Here is a 25,185-nt window from a genome sequence, read left to right on the forward strand (position 1 = left end):
AAGATTGTAAAAAATATATAGATGTAAACGGAAAGATTGTAAGGAATGGAAGTCATGTAAACCCTTAGGGGACACATTATGAATAAAGAAGAATAAAAAATCAAATGTTGCTAAATATTCAATAATTAGTCTTTTTTTTTAATTAAAAATTTCAAATTGAATGGGTTAAAAATGGAATATTTTAGACTGAAACAATAATTTAAGTTTAATAAAATCCTTTAATTAAAAATATATTATTATGAAGTTATTTTTAAGTTGAAAATAGTTTATAAACTTTCAGTCACACGTTCACATTTGTTTAATGACTAAGACTTTCAAATTGAAACCGTTTAAGTATTAACGTGCAGATAAATTAAAAAAATTTATTTATTTATTTAAAAAAATGTTTTTTATCCAAAATTTTCAACATCCAAGGCTTTTATTTTTTATTTGTTCAAGTCTTTAAGAAAGCATTTAAAAAATCTTAAAATTTAAAATTTAAGCTTAGAAATAAAAATTTAAAATGGAAAATGTTTAAAGTAAAAAAAGTTGAATTAAGCATTGTAAGCTAAATAATGGCATAATTTAAAAACATAACTATTTCACTAATTATTTAAGAACTGTTAAAATCGAACGTGGACAGATTTTTCTTCTACAAATTTGTAAAATTCCCGGTAAAAAAAATTCACTGTCATTACCCGGTTTTTCCCGGTCTCAAAAAATTCCCGCTCATTTCCCGGTTTTCCCGGTCCAGCGGCTACCATGTAATTGGCTTAAAATTATTTTAAATTCAGTCAGTTGAATGAATTAAAAAATCTTTCGATATTTTAATTTTGAGATAGGCATTCAATCTGTTCTGGTGAATTTACCTGATTAATAGGATTTAAATCTCCGATATAAACTTGTTCGAATTTTAAAGGTGGTTCTTGAAATAAAATGAGCTCTTCATCATTTTCAGAAAGAGATCTGACTTTTGTTTTTAAAGTAACGCGTCTATCTTTTTCGAAAATTAAATCCCATTGCAGCTCTGTTGTTCCCAATAAATTATACCGAATTTCTATCGAGATTCTTGCCTCTTTTCTCGGCTAGAATTTAATAAAAAATAATCATGATTATTTTAAAAATATAATCAATAATCATATATTAAAATGAATATTGAGGAGGATATTTCGGTTTTCACATTATTTTTATTTTTATTTTTATTGGCTTAAAGTAAGCTGTAACTTTCATATAAGATAAAAACTTATATAACTTTTTATTTGTAAATTTTCAAAATTAAAAAATTTTAAAGATTCAGAATTTCAAGTTCTACAATTTGGAAGAGTTGATATTGAAAATTCCTGAATTTTCAAGATTTAGATTTCCCTAATTTTTATGATTAAAATTACAGCTTTTTTTATTTTAAACTTAAAACTTGCATAATTTTAAATTTTCAAAATTAAAAAAAATTTCAAATATGTAGCAATAAATTCTTAAATTTGGATGATTTGTTAATTTGAAAGTTAGGTTCTCAATTCTAAATCTTCAAAATTGAAAAAATTTCGATGTAAATCATAAAAGTTAGAGAATTTTTTAAATTGTAATTTGTCTAAATTGAAAATTCGTCTTCAAAGATCTACAATCTTCAAGATTTATATTTTAAAGGTATGTAATTTGGTACTTTTTTGTTTGTTTGAATAGTTAAATTTTCAAGATTTACAATTGAAAATTCTTTAATTTTTAATACTGATATTGAAAACTCTTTAATTTTAAAGATGTATAAACAAAAATTCTTAAATATGAATGATTGTATTGATTTTGGAAATCAAAATTCAATTTTTAAAATCTAAGTCTTCCAAATTGAAGAAATGTCGAATCTAAAGGGTCACAATTGCAGAATTTTGAATTGTAAAAAACGCAGAACTTGCATAATTTTTAATTGAGAATTATCATAGTTAAAAGCTGTTCAATTTTATAAATTTATAATTCAAATTTCTACAATTATGAAGAGGGTAAACTGAAAAATCTTCCATTCTGAAGATGTATAAATAAAAATTCTTAAATTTAGATGATTTGGAAATCAAAAGTCAAGTTGTCCATTTTAAATCTTCCAAATTGAAAAAATTTCGAATGTATATTATCAAAATTACAACTCTTTAACTCATGAAAATTAAAACTTGCATGATTTTAAAGTATAAATTTAAAAAATTAAAAACTCTTGAATTTTAGAAACGTATAAATAAAAATTCTTAAATTCGAATGATTTTTGAAGTCAAAAGTCAAGTTTTAAATTCTAAATCTTCGAAATTCAAGAAATGTCAAATTTAAAGGATTAAAATTACAGAATATTTATTTTAGATTGTCTAAATTAAAAACTCGTCAAATTTAAAGATTTATAATTTATAGTTATGCAATTTTTAAACTATGGAATAGCAAATTATTCAATTTTAAATGTTTATATTTTAAAGGTGTGTACTTTGGCACATTTTTGTGGATTAGTTCACTTTTGAAGATTTACAAATGAAAATTCTTCAATTTTCACAATTGGTAACTTAAAATTCTTCAATTTTGAATATTTAAAATTGTGAACTGTTTAATTTTTAAGATTTATGAATAATAATACTTAAATTTTGATGATTTTGGCTATTAAAACGTCAAGTTTTGAATTCTAGATCTTCCCAATTGTAGAAATTTCGAATGTGATTCACAAAAATTATGTAGTTTTAAATGCAAAACTTAAAATTTATAAACTTGTTCAAAGTAAATTTAACAAATTAAAAATTCTTCCATTTTAAAGATTTTTTCGTTGTCAATTGTCAAAATTAAAAACTCTTTAATTTTAAAGATCTACAATTTAAATTTTTGGCATTCTGAAGAAATATAATGGAACATTCTTAAATTTTGAAATTTTTAATACAGAATTATTTAATTTTCAATATTTATATATCAAAGATTTTTTAAAATTTTGAACCATTTATGATAAATAGTTCAATTTTAAGATTTACTATTGAACTCATTCATTTTAAAGATCTATTTACAGAAATTTGTTAATTTCGATAATTTTTGAAATAAAAAGTCAATTTTTCAATTCTAAATCTTGCAAATTGAAGAAATTTCGAATTTAAACGATAAAAAATATAGAATTTTGAATTCAAAAAATTAACATCTCTTTAATTTCAGAGATTTAAAGTTAAATTTTTTAAATTTTGAAGTGGTTAAATTAAAATTGTTTTTATTTGAAAGATTTATAAATAAAAATGATTAAATTTTGATAAATTTGGAAATAAAAAGTCAAGTGAAACATCAGCATTACAAAATTTTGAATTGTAAAACTTAAAACTTGCATAATTTTCAGGTGTAAATTGTCAAGATTAAAAACTCGTCAATTTTTAAGACCTACAATTTCAATTTTTCAATTCTGAAGAATTGTAATGAAATATTCTTAAATTCTGAAAATTGGAATAAAAAATTATTTAATTCTCAAGATTTACATATTAAAGTTTTTTTTATATTTTGAATCATTTATGTTGAATAGTTCAATTTTGAAGACTTGTAATTAAAAATTCTTTAATGTTCACGATATGAAATTTTAAATTCTTGAATTTTGAAGATTTATTATTGTAAACTTGTTTATTTTAAAGATATATGAATAGAAATTTATAAATTTCTATTCTATTTCGATAATTTTGGAAATCAAAAGTCAATTTTTCAATTCTAATTCTTTCAAATTGAAGAAATTTCGAATGTGAATGGTCAACAATATATAATTTTGAATAGTAAATCTTTAAACTTGCATAATTTTTAATTATAAATTGTCAAAATTTCTCTTTAATTCTAGAGATTTAAAGTTCCGTTTTTTTTTTTAATTTTGAAGAGGTTAAAATAAAATCTCTTTTATTTTAAAGATTTATAAATAAAAATGAATAAGTTTTGATAAATTTAGAAATAAAAAGTCAAGTGAAGCATCAGCATTAAAAAATTTTGAATTGTAAAATTTAAAACTTGCATAATTTTTAAGTAAATTTTCAAAATTAAAAACTTTAATTTTAAAGATTAATAATTCAAAGATTTGCAATTGAGAATCATTGAATTTCGGAAAATATAGAATTGCAAATTATTTTGTTTTCAAAATTTATGTTTTAAAAATATGTAATTTTAAAAGTTTTGTTCTTATAGTTCAATGATGAAAATTTTTAAATTTCGGGCAAAGTAAATATGATATATAAAAAATAAAAAATTCTAAATATTGATAATTGATAATTTATTGTACCTTTATTGTTCCCGATTTCGGGAAAATATTAACAACTTCCCGATGTGGACAATCGTATATTTCACATTGGAACGAAAAACTCTTAGTCTTGTACTTTTTTCCACAAGAACAAAGTTTAATTCTTTTCAGTGTCCACGAAACTGGAACCATTTGTGGATTTGTTAATAATAATTCTACATGCAGAGGTTTATTGTGCGTTGTGAAAACAGGAAAATTCATATTTAGAGTTTGAATAGAATTCGGGTGCAAGTCTCTCAACATATTGTTGAGTCTATAACAAAGTTTAATTTTAAAAATGTTGAATTATTTAAATTTTTTAGTTTAATTTACTTTTAATTCTAACATACTTATTAATCTGCATCAACTTCCAGAGGGAAAATTTACTAACGCCAGCTTCCGGTCCATAGTATAATAAATCTTCTATCTATTCACATTTTAAAAAATGAGAAAATTCCAATTCTTATTCTTTAAAAAAAATTATACTTACAATAAAAGTGGGATAAACGCTCATACAATTGACGCTGCATACTTTTTTTGGTTCATCTTTCAAAACTGGACTTTTTGGTTCAGAATCTGATTTTACAAAATACTGGATAAAAAATTCGTAAAATCCAGCTTCTTGGGGAGTTATTGTTACTTCTATTTTTTCATTTCCTTGTGGGAGGATCGTTCCTATTGTTGGAATAATTTTTACATCTCTTTGGAGACAGCCGATTGGCCAGTTTCGGTGTTGAGAAGACATTTGAAAATGAATGGGTGTTCTACTAAAGTTGAAAAGGTGAAAACTGAGAGATTTTGAATTTTGAAAAGCCAGTTCCTCATAATTAAGTTCGTTCGGTATTGCCTGATGAATTTTTGTTTTAAATTAATAAATAATGAGTTCTTAAGTTATTCTTCATTAATTCAGGGATCACAGTCTTTCCCCTATTCCCCGTTAATAATTCCAGTGAAAAATAAACTTGTTAATTTAAAAATTAACTTAAAATTAATTTTTTAAGATAAATTTTCAATTTTTAACCTAATTTTTTCAAAGTATTAAAAAGGAACTTCAACGTATATTAAATCTGTTATTCGCTAGTCTATAAATCAACAAAATTCTAATTTCTTTTCCTATTTTTCTCGTTTTTCCGCTTCAATGAGAACTGAATTTAATAAAATCCAATAAGAAAATCCAACTATTTTTGGTTAAAATGTATACTATTATATTTTTGGTTAAGTATTAATTTTTTTTGATTAAAACTGGTGCTATTTGATTAAAATTTAATAATTTTGTTCAATTTTTTATTTTTCTGTTAAAAATTCAACAATTTTGTTAAAAAGTCGTCCTTTTGGGTTGAAAATTGGTATTTTTTGGCTGACAATTAAAATTTCTCGTTGAGAATTCTTTTTTTTTTGTTTCTTAAAAATTAAATTTTTCAATTGAAATTACAAATTTTCCGTCTTTAATTTGGTGGAAAATTAACTTTTTAATTTAAAAATAAACTTAAAATTAATTTTTTAAGATAAATTTCCAATTGTTAACCTAATTTTTTCAAAGTATTAAAAATGAACTTTAACGTTTATTAAAGCTGTTATTCGTTAGTCTATAAATCAACAAAATTATAATTTTTTTCCCTATTTTTCTCGTTTTTCCACTTCAATGAGAACTGAATTTAATAGAATCCAGTAGGAAAATTCAACTGTTTTTGGTTAAAATATCTATTATGATATTTTTGGTTCAATATTAATTTATTTTGATTAAAAATGGTACTATTTGGTTAAAATTTAATTATTTTGTTAAACTTTTTATTATTCTGTTAAAAATTCTACAATTTTGTTAAAAAGTTGTCCTTTGCGGTTAAAAATTGGTATTTTTTGGCTGACAATTAAAATTTCTTGTTCAGAATTTTTGTGTGTTTGTTAAAAAATAAATTTTTCAATTGAAATTACAACTTTTCTGTTTTTTGTGGAAAATTGACCTTTTTTAGCAAAAAATTTTTGTATTTTTTGAAAAAAAATTTTTGTTAGAAAGTTAATATTTCGGTCGAAGCTGCAACTATTTGGTGAAAAATTAATTTTTTTGTGTAAATTATACATCATTTAATTTGAAAATTCATTTCTTTGGTTAAAAATTGAACTATAGTTTTGAAAATGCATGCATATTGTTAACAAATAATAATTTTTTATAAAAAATAATCTTCTTGGATGACAATTCGTTTTTAGTAGAAAATTAGATTTTTGAACTATTTCCTTTTTTATTGAAAATCTACCTTTTTCTAAAAATTCAGCTACATTGTGGAAAATTCGTGCGTTTTCTTAAAAAATCATTTCTTCAGTTGAAAATTTAATTCTTTTGTAGAATTTTTTTTTGTGAAACTTAAAATTTTCAATTGAAAAGTTAGCTGTTCCGTTTTTTGGGAAGATTTATGTATTTTAGTTGAAATTTCCACTGTTTGGTTGAAATTATTTTTTTTGTGTGGAAAATTAGTTCTTCTTGGTTTAAAATTTGACTATATTATTGAAATTTCATTTCATTTGTTTGAAAATTAAATAATTTGAATGCAAATTTTACTATATTCTTTCGAGTTGAACATTTTTAGTTGAAAATTGCACTTTTTGGCTAAAAGTTCATCTTTTTTGGACATCATTAATTCATCTAAATTGAACATTAAACCAGTTGTTTAAAAGTTGAATTTCTTCGTTAAAAAATTAATTTTGATGCTTGAGGGTTCATCATTTTAATTCACAATTCATATTTTAGGTTAAAAAATCATTTTTGTCGTTAAAATTTAACTTTTTCTACTAAAAATAGAACTATTCCTTTAAAAAAAATTTGTATTTGAAAATTGGCATGGTCTGTTATATAAGAAATTTTTATGAGATTTAAAAAATGTCAGGGGATTTTAAAATATTTTAAATATCTTAGGTTTTTTTTTTAATTCCGACAATTTTTTAGCAGATTAAAAAAATTGTTGAGGCATTTCAAAAGATTGGTAAGTATTTAAGATGCTTCAGGGTATTTTAAATAAATTTTAATAATTTAAGTGATTGCAGAGGATTTAACATATTTTATAATATTTTTAATAATTCCAAGAAACTTTTAGGATATTTAAAATATTGTAAGGGCTTTCAAAAGATTTTTAAGGATTTAAAATATCTTAGGGTATTTGAAATATATTTCAATAATTTGTAGTAATTTCAAAGGATTTGAAATATTTCAGGGTATTTTTAAAAATTCCAAGACATTTTTAAGAGATTCAAAAAGTTTTAAAGGATTTCAAATTTTAAAATATCGTATGTTATTTTTAAAATATTACAATCATTTGAAGTAATTTTAAAGGATTTAAAATGTTTTAGAGTATCTAAAAAAATCGCAAGTACGTATGTAATTCGCAAGAGTTTTAAAAAATGTCAAGGAATTTTAAAGATTTTAAAGTATTTTAAAATATACCAAAGAATTTTGAACTAATTTCAGTAATTTAATGGAATTTCAAAGGATCATTTGAAGTAATCCCAAAGGATTTCGAACATTTTAGAGTATTTTTTTTTAAATTCCAAGGAATTTTTAAAAGGTTTCCCAAATTGTCAAGTATTTTAATAAATATAAGTGTTTTGGAAAAATGACCATGCTTTTCAAAGTTATGAAGGTATTTTTATAATTTGTCCAGGATTTCATAAAATGTCATAAAATTGAATCGAATTCCACGGGAGTTTGTCATACTTTAACGCATTTCAAATAATTCATTCACAATAACTGAACAATTTCGTAGGGTTTCAAAGATTTGAAGAGATTTTCAAATATTTTTTGCAATTCATTTTGAATTCACCCTGAATTCTTTTAATTTCTTTTGAATTCTTTTTGAATGATTATCTAACAACATTCAAAAACATAAAATTTCTTATAAAAAAATTATTTCTTCTTTTCTACACATAAAAATAAATCCTTAATCTTTCCCTCTTTTTGATTTCCTTTTGCGCTGTGATCCCTGTTAATTTATAGACATTAATTTAAATTATTAAATTACTACAAGTCTTCCTTTTTCACCAATCCCGGATACTGAAATTTCAATATTTCTGCTCGGAGAATCTACTTCCAAATTTTCATTATCCAGAGCAATAACTTTACAATCAAGAGTAAAGTTGTAGTATCCAGATTCAGCAGGACAAAAAATCCACTCTTGTGAAAGAATTTCATTCGGATGAATTATGTCATTATCATAATGAATTTTTAGTTCCTTTGGTTGTCGAAGAAAAGAAAATCTAAAGAATGTTCAATTTGTTTATTAAATTAATTATTTTATTTAATTAATTTATTAAATAATTATTACTTTATACAGTGTCGAGTAGGGTTTCTAACTGAGACTTTACGAGATCGACAAGAGTCAGGATAAGTAGGGTCGAATTCTATCCTATTTTCAATTTCAAAATTGAGATTTGGATATTCAGCATATCCTCTAAAATCGATGTGAGTTTCGGTTTCCTGACAATCATTAAATCGAAGAGACCAGCGTTCAAAGTATAAATTTTCGCCTTCATTTTCAGGAAACATCTCCACAGTTACTACTTGATAATCTCTGTAAACAAATAAGAAGTAACTTATTTTTTTAAATTAAATTTTATCTGCAAAAAATATCCCACCTCTTCTATCCGCTGGGAATCGAACCACAGGTCTACCGATTGCCGGTCGAGTGATCTTCTTTCGATATTTCCAGTAGCTTAGTGGTAGGAGCGCGCGACCAGCAATCAGTAGACCTGCGGTTCGATTCCGAGTATAGCGAAGGGGTGGGATATTTTTTTCGCAGATGAAATTTAATTTTTAAATTTTAGAAAAACGAAAAATTCTGAATTTGAGGGATATTTTAGTATCTTATCTTAAATTATTTTTTAAGCTGATTTTTAATTTTATAGTGTATCATAAGAAAAGTTTTTTATTATCTTGAAGCCTTCTAAAATTCTTGAAACGCTTCCTACAGTTTCTCTCTGCTTCTTACTTTTTATTTGAAACCTTAAAAAATATACATTTCGTTTTAACTTTTTTGAAATCTGAAAATTTTTAATTGTTGTTGAAATAACAACAATTGTCTTGAAATCTTTCAGATATTATTTCGACAGTCTTGGAATTCATTAAAAAAATTTGAGATCATTGTGCATATTCTTTTTAAATTAATATTTCAAAATTAAACAATCATTTTAAATTTTACAGTAAATCAGAAGTACAAAAATGTTTCTTGAAACTTTCCAAGTCTTCTAAAATGCCTCTTACTCGAATTTTCCCTGAAATGTTGTAATCTTCTATGTGCTTTTTAGAAATACTAGGAAATCGTTTTAAATATTTTGAAATATTTTTCAATTTTCTTTTAAAATTAATTTTAAAAAATAAAAAATAATTCAAAATTTTACAATTTAAACTGTTTTTCATTATTTTTAAAACTTCGGGAAAATCTTCTCTTTTGATATGATTCAAAGTTTTCATAACATTTTTTTAAACCGCGCGAAATTGAAAAAATTCTTTTAAAATCTTCCAGATAGCCATTCTTTTTTTGGTTCAAAATGTATCTTTTTCAGTAAAATATTTATTTTATTGACAAATTTTTTTCGAAAATTTATTTCTTTGTTTGAAAATATAACTATTTAGTTAAAAATTCATTTCATCTATTTGCTTAGAAAGTTTAGCTATATTGTGAATTATTTTTCTTTCGTTGAAAATTAATTTGTTTAAATGAAAATATAGCTATTCTATTTTTGCTTCAAAATTTATTTTTTCAGTCAAAAATTAATTTATTTTGTTGAAAACTTAACCTTTTTTGGTTGAAAATTGAATTATTTCGATAGAAAATTAATATTTTTAATTTTTTAAATTCAACTTTTTTTAGAACGTTTGTTTTACTTTGTCTTTAAATTTGATCAATTTGGTAAGAAAGCGATTTTTATAAAATTCATATTGTCGTGTTAAAAACTTAGCTGTTTTGTAAAAAATTCGTAGCTTTGGCCTGAAAACTCAACAGTTATGATGATTTTATTTATTTATTGACTAAAGAATCTTGCTTATTTGAAAATTCAGCTATGTATTTTATTAATAATTCATTTCTTGGTTGATTATGATTTATAATTTCAGTTGAGAATTTAAAAAAATAAACTACTTTGCAAACAAATTATTTGGTTTTACACTTTTAAACTAAAAATCGAACCATTCCATGTTCTTTTTTAGTTGAAAAGTCAATTTCGGTTCAAATTTTAACTTATGTAGTTGAGATTCCTAATTTTTGTATTAAAAATTAATCTGGTTTAATTCAACTGCTTCTGATTGCAAATTAAAAAAAATTTTAACTATTACACGTTTTGTTGAAAAATTATCTTTCTGGTTTGAAAATTCGTATTTTTTTGTAAAAATTAATTCTTTATAGTTGAAAAATCATTTGTTTTGTTGGAAATGGTTCAAATATTGTATTAAAAATTTATTTTATTTGGTTGAAAATGAATTTTTTCAACTAAAAATTCAACTATTTTATTTTAAGTTGAAAATTAATTTATTTTGTTTAAAAAAGGTGTTTAATTGAAATTGTATGACTATAATATTTTTGATTGAAAAGTTCGCTTTTTAATTAAAAGTTCATCTATTTTATTGAAAATTTGTGTTTTTGTTTGTAGGAAATTAATTTTTTTGGTATAAAATTGAACTGTTTGGTAAAAAACAATATTTTTTATTGCAGATTTAGCACTTTAGTTTTAAATTCATTTATTCGATTGAAAATTTATACTTTTTGGCTGAAAATTCAACTATACCATTTTAAGTTAAAAATTAATCTTTTTTAGATGAAAAGTCAAGTATTTGATGGAACATTCATGTATTTTGGTTAAAAAAAACCTTTAAGAGCAGAATTAAACTATTGTATTATTTATTGAAAGTTCCTCTTATTAAGTAAAAATTCATGTGTTTTACTGAAGACTCTTTTTGTAGAAAATTAATTTTCTTGATTGAAAATTCTACTATTTGGCAAAAAACTCCACTTTATTGTTGAAAATTTATCATTTTAGTTTGGAATTTATTATTTCGATTCAAATTTTAACCAATACAGTTGAGAATTCCTAATTTTTTAAATAAAAATTATTCTGGTTTAATTCAACTGTTTCTGAATGCAAATTAAAATATATATATTTTTAATATCAACTATTACACTTTTTGTTGACAATTCATTTTTTAAAGATTGATGTCTTTGGTTGAGATTTTAACTATTCCATTTTTTGTTGAAAAATTATCATTCTGGTTTGAAAATTCGTATTTTTTGATTAAAATTAATACTTCATAGGTAGAAAATGAAATTTTTGAACTAAAAATTTAACTATTTTATTTCAAGTTGAAAAATGATTTATTTTGTTAAAAAAAGTGTTTAATTGCAATATTTAACTCTCCTATTTTTGGTTGAACATTCCTCTTTTTAATTAAAAGTGCAGGTATTTTATTGAAAATTTGTGTTTTTTTGTGTAGAAAATTAATTTTATTGGTTGAAAATTGAACTATTTGATAAAAACTATTATTTATTTTATTACCGATTTATAACTTTAGTTTTAAGTTCATTTCTTCGGTTGAAAGTTCAATCATGTAGTTGAAAATCCCTCTTTTCGGTTTGATAATCTGTTTGGTTTAATTGTAGTGTTTAAAAAAAATTTAAATATTTTTTGGTGGAAATATCGACTCTTAGACCTATCAATTTTATAATTTGTTATGTTAATTTTTTGTCTACTGATCTGGAATGCATATTTGTTTAATTTTGATTTTTTTTATTGTAAAAAATGCGCTCCAGCACAAAATTGAGCTATTTTGTTGAAAATGCCTATTCTTTTTCGTTAACAATTAATTGTTTAAACTTTGTGGCGACCCTCTAATTAAATATTATTAATAATTCAAATATTGACTTGTAAATTATTCCGAGTGCTGGTTTGATTGTGAAATTACTGACTTCTGGGGGAATGAAACGAAACATAAGAGGCATCTGGCTCTCTAATTTCCTGATTAAAAAGTTGGTATAAACTGGAATTGCTGGGATGCACGCTGGCATTATTACAGTTTGGGGAACTTGATAATGAGGAATCCAGTCTTTTGAGGAATCCAGCCTTAAAGAATGTCCTGTTATTATTTAAGAAAATATTTTTGTTATATTCAATCAACTAATTTTTGGTCACAGTTGTAAATATTTTTCACCAATCATTCTTAGAGATGTGATCAAAGGAATCGTCGATTGAGTCGGAATTGCTTGACAAAATGAAGAAACTTTTTCTTGTTTCCTAAAAGCTTTTAGTAAAATCTCATGAGAATAAAGAGATTTTTCTTCTAAAGGGTCGAAACTGATTTCGAAAATGGAAGATTGCTTGCTACCAACTTGAGTACTGTGAGGATTTATTTTAAAAATGCCAGAGACAACTGCAAAGTATTTGTAATTAAATTAATTTTAAATTAACCCTCAAAGTGCATACATGGTAAAAATTACGGTAAAGTGCATCGTGGGTGTGCAACACCCTAGCTTATTTAATCATGTATTGTTTAACCCCTATTGGATATTTTGCTACAATAAAATTATCTGATGTAGTTTAATGTACCTTTCATAAGGTAGAGTTGATTTTATAGCCATTTATTTATTTTAAGTTTGTTCAAAAAATTATGGAAAAAAAGCGAAAAAGGGTTTTTTTTTACTTAAAAATTTATAACTCACGCAATTTTAATTATTTTAACCTGAAAATGTATGGCTATACTTTTGAAATAGTGTACTCTCCTAAAAAAATATTGCAACATGGGTGCTTTCAAAAAAGATATTTATTTGCACAGTTGAAAATTAAATTTTATGCTAAAATGATGAATCAGATTTTTTGCTTTTAAATCGATTTATTATTATAAAAATTGAGGAACTTTGACATTTAATACTATAAAAATACAAGAAATTGAAAAAACAGACATATATAACTGTATTTCAACAATTATATTTTATTCAACACATCCACAGTCTGCTCTCGCATGACGCGCTCTCATAAGTTATAAGCCATCCACAAAGAAAAAAGTATAAAATGATTTTAAAAAATTATTATTTCACTTCGTATGATATAGTACTTACGTTAGGGATCGTCCATAAATTACGTAAAGCTTTTATGGGGGAGGGGGGGGGGGGGGGGGGGGGGGGGGGGGGGGGGGGTAAGCAACTATGTGACATAGTTGTGACATGGTAATAAGAAAAAATGACCTAAGCGTTACGTAACGCTGTACTAATTTTTTTCATAAAATTATTTTTAACGAAATATAAACAATGTAAAATAAAAGATATACTGCAATAAAAATTGCAAAAAAAATATTGTAAAAAAATTATTGCAAATTTTATTTTAAAAAAATTGATTAGCGTTACGTAACGCCACAGGAAGGTTATCCTTGCGTTACGACTGCGTTACAAAGGGGGAGGGGGGTGTAAAAAAAGCTGGATTTTGCGTTACGTAATTTATGGACGGCCCCTTAGAAAGTAAACAAAAATCAATCAAATTTCTTGAAAAATTTGCTCCAAAATTACTTTTTCAATCACCAGCTGCTGCTAGTAGACTGACGCTTTACGCAGATGCTAAAGCTATACGACTTTACATGAAGCTAGTGTCTGCAATTGAAGCTAGATGGCGACACTTACTCAATTTTTTCGAATTAAGTATGGTTTATAAGAGTTTGAAAATTGCTTGGGGTATCAGATACCCACAATTCACTTGAAGGTTTAATTAAAAAATAATTCAACAATAATAAATTAATAAATTGAGCTCACCTTCTTCCCAAATGACGAGAAGATTTGAAGGAGAGTGATTCTGAAAGCAAACCGTTTGCGGAATTCTTCTTGTGGAACTTTCTGTTCCAACAGGAGATTGTCCAAAATCGATGAAATTATTCGATAGGGAAATTAATGGTCCAGTTCCTCTTCGAATATTGGTTACATCACATATGTAACCTTCGTATCCGGCAATTTTTGGCAGAGGAGAACTACAAATTTCTTTAGAAAATTCGTTTTCGGTGGTGTAGACCGAACCAAAGTATCCATACAATTCTATCGTGATCGGTTTCTAATTAATTACAAGTATTTTTATTAATTTTTAAAGGTAAATTAATTTTTTTTAGAGACTTTAAAGTTTTTCGCTTTGCGAATTGAATTAATGGAATATAATAAGAAAATTCTACCATTTTTCGCTGAGAAGTCTACTATTATATTTTTGGTTCAGTATTCTTTATTTTGGTTTAAAATTGTACTATTCAGTTGAAAAGCTGATTATTTTGGTTATAAATATTATTATATGGTTGAAAATGTAATTTTTTGTTGAAATATTTTTTTTTGTTGAAAATTTAATTGTTTTGTTGAGAATTCAACAGTTTAGTTAAAAAGTCGTTCTTTTTGGTTGAAAATTGCTATTTTTTGCTTAATAATTTAACTTTTTTGTGGAGAATTATTTTTGTTGTTGTTGAAAATTAATCTATTAATTGAAAATATAACTTTTCCGTTTTTGGTGGAAAATTTACCTTTTTTTGTGAAACATTTATTTATTTTGTTAAAAATTATTTTTTTTTATTTAGAAAATTAAACTTTTTTATCAAAACATTAACTGTTATTGAAAATCTGTATTTTTTCCAAAAAATTCAACTATTTTGTTAAAAATTCATGTATTTTCTTTAAAATTGATCTTTTTTTGTATAAAATTAATCTTTTTGTTTAAACATTTATCTTTTTGCTTTAAAATTCATTTCTTTGGTTGGAAATTTAATTATTTTGTTAACAATTTTTTTATTGAAAATTAAATTTTTCAACTGAAAATTTAACTGTTCCATTTTTTGTGAACATTTTTTTTTAGTTGAAAATTCCACTATTTGGTTGAAAATGATTTTTTTTTTGTTAAAAATTAATTCTTATTGGTTAAAATTGAACGGTTAAAAGTCATATTTTTTGTTGAAAGTTCGTTTATTTTGGTTTGAAAATTCAACTTTTTTGTTGAAAATTGTTATTTTTTTAAACTTAAAATTAAAAATTCCATATTTCGTTGAATATTAATATATTTTATTAAAGAATTGTCTTTTGTAAATATAAATATTTTTGGTCAAAAATACATCTTTTGGATGAAAATTCTTTTTTTCTAACGCACGCACGAAATGTTCGATTTTCGACGCATGTATTGCATGCGGGAAGTGACCAATTCCGAAACAGTGATAAAAAGCAGATAGAAAAAGACTTTTTCTAGCTGCTGCGTTTGCGCTCTTTGAGTAAGATTACTTTTTCTTGCTGTTGAGCTTGCGCATTTCGAGTCAGAATTACTTTCCAGGACTGTCGGAATCATAACCTCTCTTAATTATGATTTGACGCTTGTGAGACTGATTGTGAGTAGTGAATAGTTATTGGACATACTCGAAGTGATAAGTTACCATAAATTACTGATAAATTACCATAAATTGCCGATAAATTTCCGAAAATTTGGGAAACTTTTAGAAATCTGAAATTATTGGTAATTTGATAATGTTTCATAAATTTCTGAAAATTTTGGAAATTTAGCCAATTTCTCATAAATTTTAGGAAATTTTGGAAATTTATCAAATTTTCAGAAATTTTGGAAATTCATGAAATTTTGGAAATTTATCAAATTTTCAGAAATTTTTGAATTTCTTCCGAAAGCTTCGGATACAATAAATTTCTATAAATTTTCGGTAATTTACAAATTTAAAAAAAAATTAGAAATTTTTAGGTAATGTTTGTAATTTTACCATAAATTTCCAAAAATTACCATACATTTTCAAAAAATTGGTTTTTATTGTTTCTCAAATTGGAAATTTCCCGCATTTGTTTGAAAAAATATCGTGTGCTACAGGAGCTAAAAGTAGGCAGTTGAAACTCTTGTGAAGTTTACAGTACTTGCCATCGGCTCATCTTCGGGTCGTTTCCGGCTCGTCTTCGGCTCGTTTACAGCTCGCCTCTAACTCGCCTACCACTCGCCTACAACTCCCCTTTGGCTCGTCTCTGGCTCGTACAGCTAATTTCACCCTCGTGTGGAACTGCCAACTTTCCGCACTTGTAGCACAATATACTATTTTTTGTTTGTTAAACATTAATTTTTCAAACTGAAAGTATATCTATTCCGTTTCTTGTTGATGATGTATCTTTTTGATAAAAAATGTACGTGTGTTGTTGAAAAGTATTTTTTTTCGTAAAACATTAATGTTGTTTGTCGAAACGTTAAACTGCTTGGTGAAAAATTCATTTTTTTGTTTAATATTTTTGAAAAAGCAACTATTTTGTTAAAAGTCATCCTTTTGAAAATTCGTCATTTTGGGTTGGAAAATCAATTATTTCAGTAGAAAATTCAACTACTTGCTTCAAAATGAACTTTTTTGTTGAATATTCGTATTTGTGGGTTGAAAATTCTTGTTTTTCTTGTTTTAATTAATTTCTTGAACTGAAAACCGAGAGAAATCTGAAAATTGAACAAGTCTATGTTTCGTTGAAAATTAATACATTTGATTAAGAAAAGTTTGTTATTTTATTATTATTTTTGATGAAAAATACGTCTTTTGGTTGAAAATTATTTTGTTGTTGTTGTTAAAAATGAATTTGTTTAACTGGAAGTATAAATATTCAATTTACGGCTTAACATTTATCTTCTTTAGTAAAAAATGTATGTAGTTTAATGAAAATTTTTTCTTCGTAGATAATTAATATTTTTTGTCGAGACTGTTCAACTATTTTTGTTGAGAAATCAACTATTTTGTTAAAAACTCATCCTTCTTAGTTGCAAATCTGACTGTTTTGTTAAAAATTCATCTATTTTATTTACAATTAAACTATTTGGTTGACAATTTTTTAACTATTTTGTTATAAATTCGGCTTTTTTTATTCACAATTCAACAATTTTGAAAAAAAGCTTTGTAAAAAATTCGTAAATTTGTCTTGAAAATTCAACTGTTTTGGTAAAAAAATCAACTATTTGGTTGATGATTCGTCTTTTTGGCTTGAAAATTTATTAATTTGGTAAAAATACACTTTTTTGGTTAAAATTCGTCTTTTCTGTCTAAAATTTCAAGTTTGTTTATTAACAATTCAACTATTTGGTTGAAAAATCTCTTCTGGTTAAAAATTTTTAAACAATTTCTTAAGAATTTCAATATTTTGTTGATAATTCAACATTTTTGTTAAAGAGTTAGCTCTTTTGTTAAAAACTCTTTTGTTTGAATCGAAAATGCAACTACTTAGTTCTTGGTTGAAGTCTAATTTATTATATCTGTCTAATTCTATACCATTTGGTTAAAAAATAATGATAATTATACTGAAAATTCCACTATTTTGTTAAAAAGTTATATTTCTGGTTGAAAATTCAACTGTTCCATTTTTATTCACAACTATTTGTTTGTTAATTAACGGTGTAGTTAAAAAATTTACATTAAAAATATTTTTAAATTTTAAACATTTTTGGTGGAAAAATCAACTACTTGGTTGATAATCCGTATTTTTGGGTTTAAAATTCACTTGTTTTTGGTTAAAAATTCAACTATTTTGTAGGGAATTCGTCTGTTTGGCTCGAAAATTTAACAATTTGGTTGAAAATTATCTTTTTTGGTTGAAAATTCGCCTTTACTATTTGAAAATTCAACTTTTTAGTTAAAAATAAACTTTTTTGTTAAAAATTTAACTGTCTTCAAGGAAATTAATTTTTTTTGGGGTATAAAATTCGACTATTTTGTATATAAAATTAAACTATTTGGTTGAAATTTAACTATTCATTAAAAATGTAACTATTTGGTTAAAAATGTAAGTATTTCGTTGAAAATGATTTTTTTCCTGTTGAAAGTTAATATTTTTAAATGAAAATTTAACCAACCAGTGGGCGTAAAATTTGGCGACGTATTTACGACATCGTTACGGCATTTTTACGACAACTTTACGACATTCTATGTCCATGTCGTTTCGGTGTCTTTGCGATATCGTAAAGACATTGTCAGATCATGAGACGTTTTTACGATATCGTAAAGACACCTTAATGACATGGACATAGGATGTCGTAAAGTTGTCGTAAAGATGTCGTAACAACATCGTAAAGACGTCGCCAAATGTTGTGCCACTGGGCATCGCTAACAAGTTCATTCTTGTTGGTTTCGAAGTCTACTATTATATTTTTGGTGTACAATTGATCTCTTTTTGTGAAAAATGCTACTATTTGGTTTAAAATTTTATTATTTTGTTGAAAATCCAAGTATTTGGTTTTTTTAGAATCTCAACTTTTCTGTTGAAAATTCTCTTCTTCTTGGTAGAAAATCTTTTTTGCTTGAAAATTTGTCATTTTTAATTGAGAATTCCGCTGTTTGGTTTTTGGTCGAAGTTTAATTTTCTTTTAATTGACCATTTTATTGGAAATTTAATGAGAATTTGTGATTTGAGCACAGATTATCTGCGATATTTGAAGTGAATTCGGTAAACAGAATCAATTTAAAACTTGGGAAAATCGCACTAAAATATGATCCACTATCCGGAAATACCGAATGATATAATCTACGATCCATTGCGATAAATATATTTGTATAGCATATTGCTTACCTAAATTCCACACTGCCTTCAAATTATATATTGTAAATTTTGTTTAAACTTTAACGATTTTTGTTTTGAAACACAAAAGTTTCTGGTGTGAAATTCGAATATAACCTAAAATTTTTCAAAAACCCAGTGGGCACAAGGTTTGGCAACGTCTTAACGACATCGTTACGACATCTTTACGACAACTTTACGACATCCTATGTCCATGTCGTTAAGGTGTCTTTACGATATCGTAAATAAGTCGTAGGATCTGACGATGTCTTTACGATATCGCAAAGACACGGAAACGACATGGACATAGGATGTTGTAAAGATGTCGTAACGATGTCGTAAAAACATCAACAAATTTTGTGCCCACTGGGAAGTATGAACCTTTGAAATCTAACGATTTTTGTTTAGAAAGCCGATTTTCTCTGGAAAATGTCAATGAAACCTGTAATTGTTTTAAAACTGCAAATCTCGTTAGAGCTATAATGATTTTGTTTTTAAAATAATATTTTTTCTACATAACACAAACATAACCTAAACTTGTTTAAAGTTGTGAATCTTCTGTAAAATCTAATTTTTTAAATTAAAAATGCCAATTTAATTCCGACGAAAAACCTTAAACTAATCAAAAATTGTTTAAAGATTCAAATTTTGTTCGAATTATAAGAAATTTTTGTTTTGAAATACTGATTTTTTGTATATAACACTAACATTACCTAAAATAATCAAAATTTGTTAATGAAAGGTTTCAAAAGAATACAAAAATTTTCTTAAGATTTTTGAGTTAATTTAATTTAATTTAGGAAAATCTTAAATAATTTCAATACTAAATTTAGAAGTTTCTAAATAATTTCAAAATTAATTTAAAATTTGAAAATATCTCAAGATCGTGCAAAATTGTCTTAAGATTTCTGGGAATATTTAAAGTCATTCTTTGTTTGGAAAAGTTAGTTTTAAGAGAATATTGAAAAAGATTTTAAAACATTACAAATGATTTTCGAAATTCTTAAAAACCAATATGGAAAATTAATCGAGATTTAAAAGAAATTTCCAATCTTAATATTGCGTGGAACAATTTTTTGCGCGATACAAAAATTTACATATTTTCTTAAAAATTCGTTTTTGTTGTTGTTGATAATTCGTTTTTTTAACTAAAAATTCTACTGTTTCTTTCAATATTTAATTATTCTACTGAAAATGAACTTTTTTGTTAAAACTAATATTTTTTGGTTGAAGATTCCACTCTTTTGTTGAAATCTAAACAGTGTGGTAGATCATTCAATTATTCTATTTAAAATTCACATTTTTGGACTGAAAATTCAACTTTTTTACACAAAATTCGAGAGAAAATTTGCCTTTTTGCTAAGAATACAAGTGTTTGGTTAAAAATTAATCTGTGTTGATCAAGGATTAAACTATTTTTTTGAGAACTTCGCTATTTTTCAAAAGGTTTGTTTGTTTGTGATAACTGATTTTTAAAAATAAAAATTTAACTATTTGGTTCAAAAATTAAATTCTTCTATCGAAAATTAACTTTTGTGCTAAAAAATATATTTTTTTAAGATTCAACTCTTTTATTGAAAGTTAAACGATTTAATAGAAAAATCAACTATTTTGTTGAAAATTCAGATTGGCGGATTAAAAAGTCAACTGTTTTTTAGAGAATTCGCCTTTTTAGCTAGGAATGCAAGTGTTTGGTTAATAGTTATTCTGTTTTGATTAAAAAGTAAACTTTTTTTTTTGTAAGTTCGTCGTTTTTGCTTGAATTGATGTTTTTAATTATAAATTAATCTATTTGGTTAAGAAGAATGTAACTATTTTGTTATTGAATTCAATTCTTCTGTTGAAAAAAATATATTCGTTTTTAAATGCATATTTGAAGGTTAAAAATCCAAATGATTTGCAGAAAATTCGTCATTTGTTTTGAAAATTTAACCGTTTGTTAGAAAATTGAACGTTGCTGTTGAAGATTTAGAATTTCTGGTTGAAAAGTCAACTGTTTTTGTAGAAAATTCGTTTTTTGGCTTGAAAATGTAAGCTTTGATTGCATCTTTTTCCTTTGTTGCCTAAAAAATCTTTCTTAGTTTCAAATTTGTCTCTTTGGCTTGAAATCTCTTTTTGGTTGAAAATGCAACTATTTAATTAAAATTAAATCATTTTTTGTTTAAGGGGTGAGACATTTTGTTGAAAATTCGTTGCTTTTGGCGCATTCTATTAACAATTCATCTTTTTTGGGCCAAGTAAATAATTATTTACAATTAAAGTATTTTTTGGTTAAGATATCAATTATTGAAATAGCTTCATTGTTTTTCTTTTGTTGAAATTAAAAATTTTTTTTCTGTTTTCTAAATGACTAATTTTTTTCTTTTGTTGAAAATTTCGCTTTCAGGATTGAAAATTCATCTTTTTTGCTGAAAATTGAACTTTTTTGTTGCAAATGTAAATGTATTTATATTTTAGTCTTAAGACTAATAACATTAATTTTATTTAAATATTTTTTATATGTTCCTTACCTGGTTCAGAATTAAACAAGGGAGGTAATAGACCTGAATTCCAGGCTTTAAAGGCACAAACGAAATATATATGTAAATAAAAGAAGATGGTTTTATAGTTCCATTTGTCAAACTTAATTTAAAGGGAGATTGATTTTCGTCCAAGTCGAATAAAAATATTGCTGGAACAATAGACTCATTGGTTATTTTTATTCGCTTTCTTATTTCCCCTATTTCTTCCGAGGTGTGAAATAAAAGTCTGGATTTTTCAATCAATACACAGGGACCTAAATAAATAAACAAAATATGTTACTTTTTAAATTTATTTTATAAAATTATATTTGCAGGATTTCTATTCTTGGCAAATACTTTAAAATTTTTTTCATTCAAAAAACGAATTGGGAAAAATATGTAATTTTATAAAAATTTTAGGGTGTCTACCCTACCTGGAAAACTTGGAATTGTCAGGGAACTTTCATAGACCTACAAAACCCTGCTAATTACAGGAATTTGTTTCTTAAATCAGAAATTTTTTTTGAGAGGATGCCTATTTTTTTTGAAATTCCAATTTAAAACTGAATAAAAAGGATTCTCTATTTGCAAAAGTAACTTTATATTGTTGTATTTAAATATTTTGTGAAAATCCGTTTCTTTTTGTTGCAATTAATTTTTTTAACTGAAAATAATGTAACTATTCAATTCTGGGTTGATAACATATAATTTTAATTGAAAATTGATATCTTTCGTTGAAAATATTCTCTTTGTGGTAGAAAATTAACCTTTTTGGTACAAAATTTATCTTCTTGCTTGAAAATCCAACAGTTTGTTTGCATTTTTTTTCTCTTAATTAAAAAATCTTTCTAAGTTAAAAATTCAAATCATGTTGAAAATTCGTATTTCTTAGTTGAATTCAAGAGTTTTTGATTAAAAAATAAATTTTTTGCTCATGGAATATCAACTACTTTTTTTCGTTCAGGATTAATTTTTTTACATTAAAATTTAATTGTTTGGTGCAAATTTTAACTTGTTAAAAATCATTTTTTTTTTTGAAGATACATTATTTTCATTGAAAATTCATCTCTTCTGTTAAAAAAGAGCTATTTTGTAAAAAATTCTCACTGAACGTTAATTTTTTTAACAAAAAATTTGACTATTTAATCTGCTTGAATGAAATTTCAATTATTCTACCTAAAAATTAATCACTTTAGTTGAAAATACGTCTAGTTGGTTTAAAATTAAACTTTTCCAGTTGAACGTTCATCAGTTTAGTTCAAAATTTATTGATCTTTTTTAGTTGAAAATTTAACTATTTGGTTGAAAAGCTGTCTTTTTAAGTCGTTTTAAAATTAATCTTCTTGTTTGAAAATGCATATTTTTATTTAAAAATTAAAGTATTCAAGTTAAATATTCCTCATTTTAGTTGAAAATTCTTTTTTTTTTGGTTAAAAGTTGAACTATTTTGTTGTAAAGTAATTTTTTGTTTAAATTGTAGATTCAACTACTAGAATAAAAGTTGAACTAATTTATTACAAATTAATTTTTTTTAACCAATTTGACTTTTAGGTTTAAAGTTCAGCAGTTTCTATCAACTTCTTTTTTCTTTTTTGACTGAACAATTTTTATTTGTTGAAATTTTTCTTTTTGGCTGGAAAATTCAGCATTTTAGTGGAAAATTCTTTTCTTTGGTTGGAAGTTTAACTATTTTGATAAAAACTGATTTTGTTATTTGGAAATTCAACTATTAGAGTAAAAGTTCAACTAATTTGTTAAAAATTAATTTTTTCGGTTGATTCATCATTTTGATTGCAATTTCAGTTCTTTGATCGGACATTGAAATTTTTGTTAGTGAAAATTTCACTAATGCAGTTGAATATTCCATCATTTTAATTAAAAATTAATTTCTCTGGTTGAACATTGATTGTTTTAAATACAAATTTAAATATTCAATTGTTAGTTAAACATTGATCTCTTTTAGTGGAGAATTTTTGTAGTTTGTTGCAAATCTGTCTTTTTTAGTAGAAAATTAATCTTTTTTTTAACAAATTAATATTCTTTCTTTGGCGGAATTTTTTTTTTTATTGAAAATTTAACTATTCCATTTGAAACTTCAAATATTTTGTTGAAAATTTGTTCCTTTTTTTGTTAAAAATAAATTTTTAAAACTTAAAATTGAACTATTCTATTTTTGTTTTAAAATTAATCTTCCTGCTTGAAAATTCATCTTTTTGGTTGAAAATTCAAGTATTCTAGTTGAAGATTCATCATCTTATTTGAAAATAAACCTATTTTGTTGGAAGTTGAACTTTTTTGTGAAAAATTGAATTTTTTAATTGGCAATTCAACTACTAGGGTAAAAGTTGAACTAATTGGTTGAGAATTCATTTTTTCAGTTGAAGTTTTCATTTTGACTCAAAATTCGTTTTTTATGAAAAATTATTTTTTTAGCTGGAAATTTAACTAATTCAGTTGAATATTCCGTCATTTCAGTTTAAAAATTTTGTTGTTGTTGAGCATTACTTTTTATAACTAAAAATTTAAATATTCAATTATTTGTTTAAAAAATAATTTTAGTTAAAAATTAAACTTTTTGGTTGAAGATAAAACTACTTAGTTGAAAGTTAAACTCTTCTATTGAAAATTCATCTTTTTGGTTTAAAATTAATCTATTTCTATTGAAGACTCATCAGTTTATATGAAGATCCATCAGTTTGGTTAAAAAATAATGTTTTAAAGTGAATTATTATATTCTGTGTTACAAATTGATCTTTTAATTTCAAAATACTACCATTTGCTTATAAATTGATATTTTTCAGTTGAAAATTCAACTATTTTTATTAAGAATACATATATTTGTTGGAAAATTTGCCTTTTTTGTAGAAAATTAATCTTTTTGTTGAAAATTCAACTGTCTGTTAAAAAATTTATCCAGCTTGTTGACAATGTAATATTTATACTCTTATTTTTTATACAAAAGTTACCCAGTGGGCACAAAATTTGGCGACGACTTTACGACATCGTTACGACATCTTTACGACAACTTTACAACATCCTATGTCCATGTCGTTAAGGTGTCTTTACGATATCGTAAATGAGTCGTATGACCTGACGACGTCTTTACGATATCGCAAACACACCGAAACGACATGGACATATGATGTCGTAAAGATCTCGTTAATATGTCGTAACGATGTCGTAAAGACGTCGCCAAAATTTGTACTCATTGGGTAAGAATTTAAGGCAATTTAAATTGAATATAAATGTATTACATACATAATAAAAAATCCTTTAAATTCTTAATTACATTCATGAACTCTAGAAACACATTCAAGAAATAATTAATGATGTTTTTAGTATTATTTAATTATTTAATCAATCGTTGGTGCTGATGTTTAAGAATATATTTTAAATTATAATTTCTCAAAGCTTTCTAAATTAAACATATTAACTGAATTAATTGAAAAAACTTGCTTGGAAAAATACGAAATATCAGAATGTCTCCATATGAAAAATTATGACTGGAAAAAACCTGAGATACCTCAAAAAAACTGAGCATTGTAAGAGAATTTTTTCCCATGATTTGAGTAGCCACCCTTTTTTAAAATAAATTAAAAAAAATTCTACCAATAGAAATTCCCTGTACGACAATTTTATAACAATAGTTCTCATCGTTGTCGCTTATTGTAAAATAATCAGTGTTTTTGCAGAAAGATGCGATAGGTCGATAGCTTATGTCGCAAACATATTCACGTCCAGGAGATAAAATCCAAAAATATTCTTTTAAATTAAAAACATAATCCAAGGAATTAGTTATTTCATCCCTCTGAACTTTGTAAGACTGATCTACCTGATATAAAAATTAAAGATTTATAAAAAGAATGGTGTAGACTATTTTCGCATTAATTTCTGAGAATAATGAATC

At 24.6% G+C, this 25,185-nt stretch overlaps 1 protein-coding gene across 1 annotated transcript in view; it reads right to left on the reverse strand.

The window, feature by feature from the left end:
- LOC117175276 (cilia- and flagella-associated protein 65-like) overlaps nucleotides 1–25,185 on the reverse strand; it is a 43,394-nt gene that overhangs the window by 17,954 nt on the left and 255 nt on the right. Inside the window, exons 2-12 of the mRNA XM_033364985.1 lie at nucleotides 24,888–25,110; nucleotides 21,288–21,553; nucleotides 13,996–14,287; nucleotides 12,408–12,626; nucleotides 12,122–12,332; nucleotides 8,536–8,781; nucleotides 8,233–8,467; nucleotides 4,716–5,072; nucleotides 4,576–4,652; nucleotides 4,229–4,499; nucleotides 849–1,064 (exon numbers count right to left, since the gene is read on the reverse strand). Coding sequence (XP_033220876.1) covers nucleotides 849–1,064; nucleotides 4,229–4,499; nucleotides 4,576–4,652; nucleotides 4,716–5,072; nucleotides 8,233–8,467; nucleotides 8,536–8,781; nucleotides 12,122–12,332; nucleotides 12,408–12,626; nucleotides 13,996–14,287; nucleotides 21,288–21,553; nucleotides 24,888–25,110 — 2,613 coding nt within the window. The remainder of the gene's footprint in view (nucleotides 1–848; nucleotides 1,065–4,228; nucleotides 4,500–4,575; nucleotides 4,653–4,715; nucleotides 5,073–8,232; nucleotides 8,468–8,535; nucleotides 8,782–12,121; nucleotides 12,333–12,407; nucleotides 12,627–13,995; nucleotides 14,288–21,287; nucleotides 21,554–24,887; nucleotides 25,111–25,185) is intronic.

The sequence above is a fragment of the Belonocnema kinseyi genome, chromosome 6, assembly GCF_010883055.1.
Source record: "Belonocnema kinseyi isolate 2016_QV_RU_SX_M_011 chromosome 6, B_treatae_v1, whole genome shotgun sequence".
Lineage (NCBI taxonomy): Eukaryota > Metazoa > Arthropoda > Insecta > Hymenoptera > Cynipidae > Belonocnema > Belonocnema kinseyi.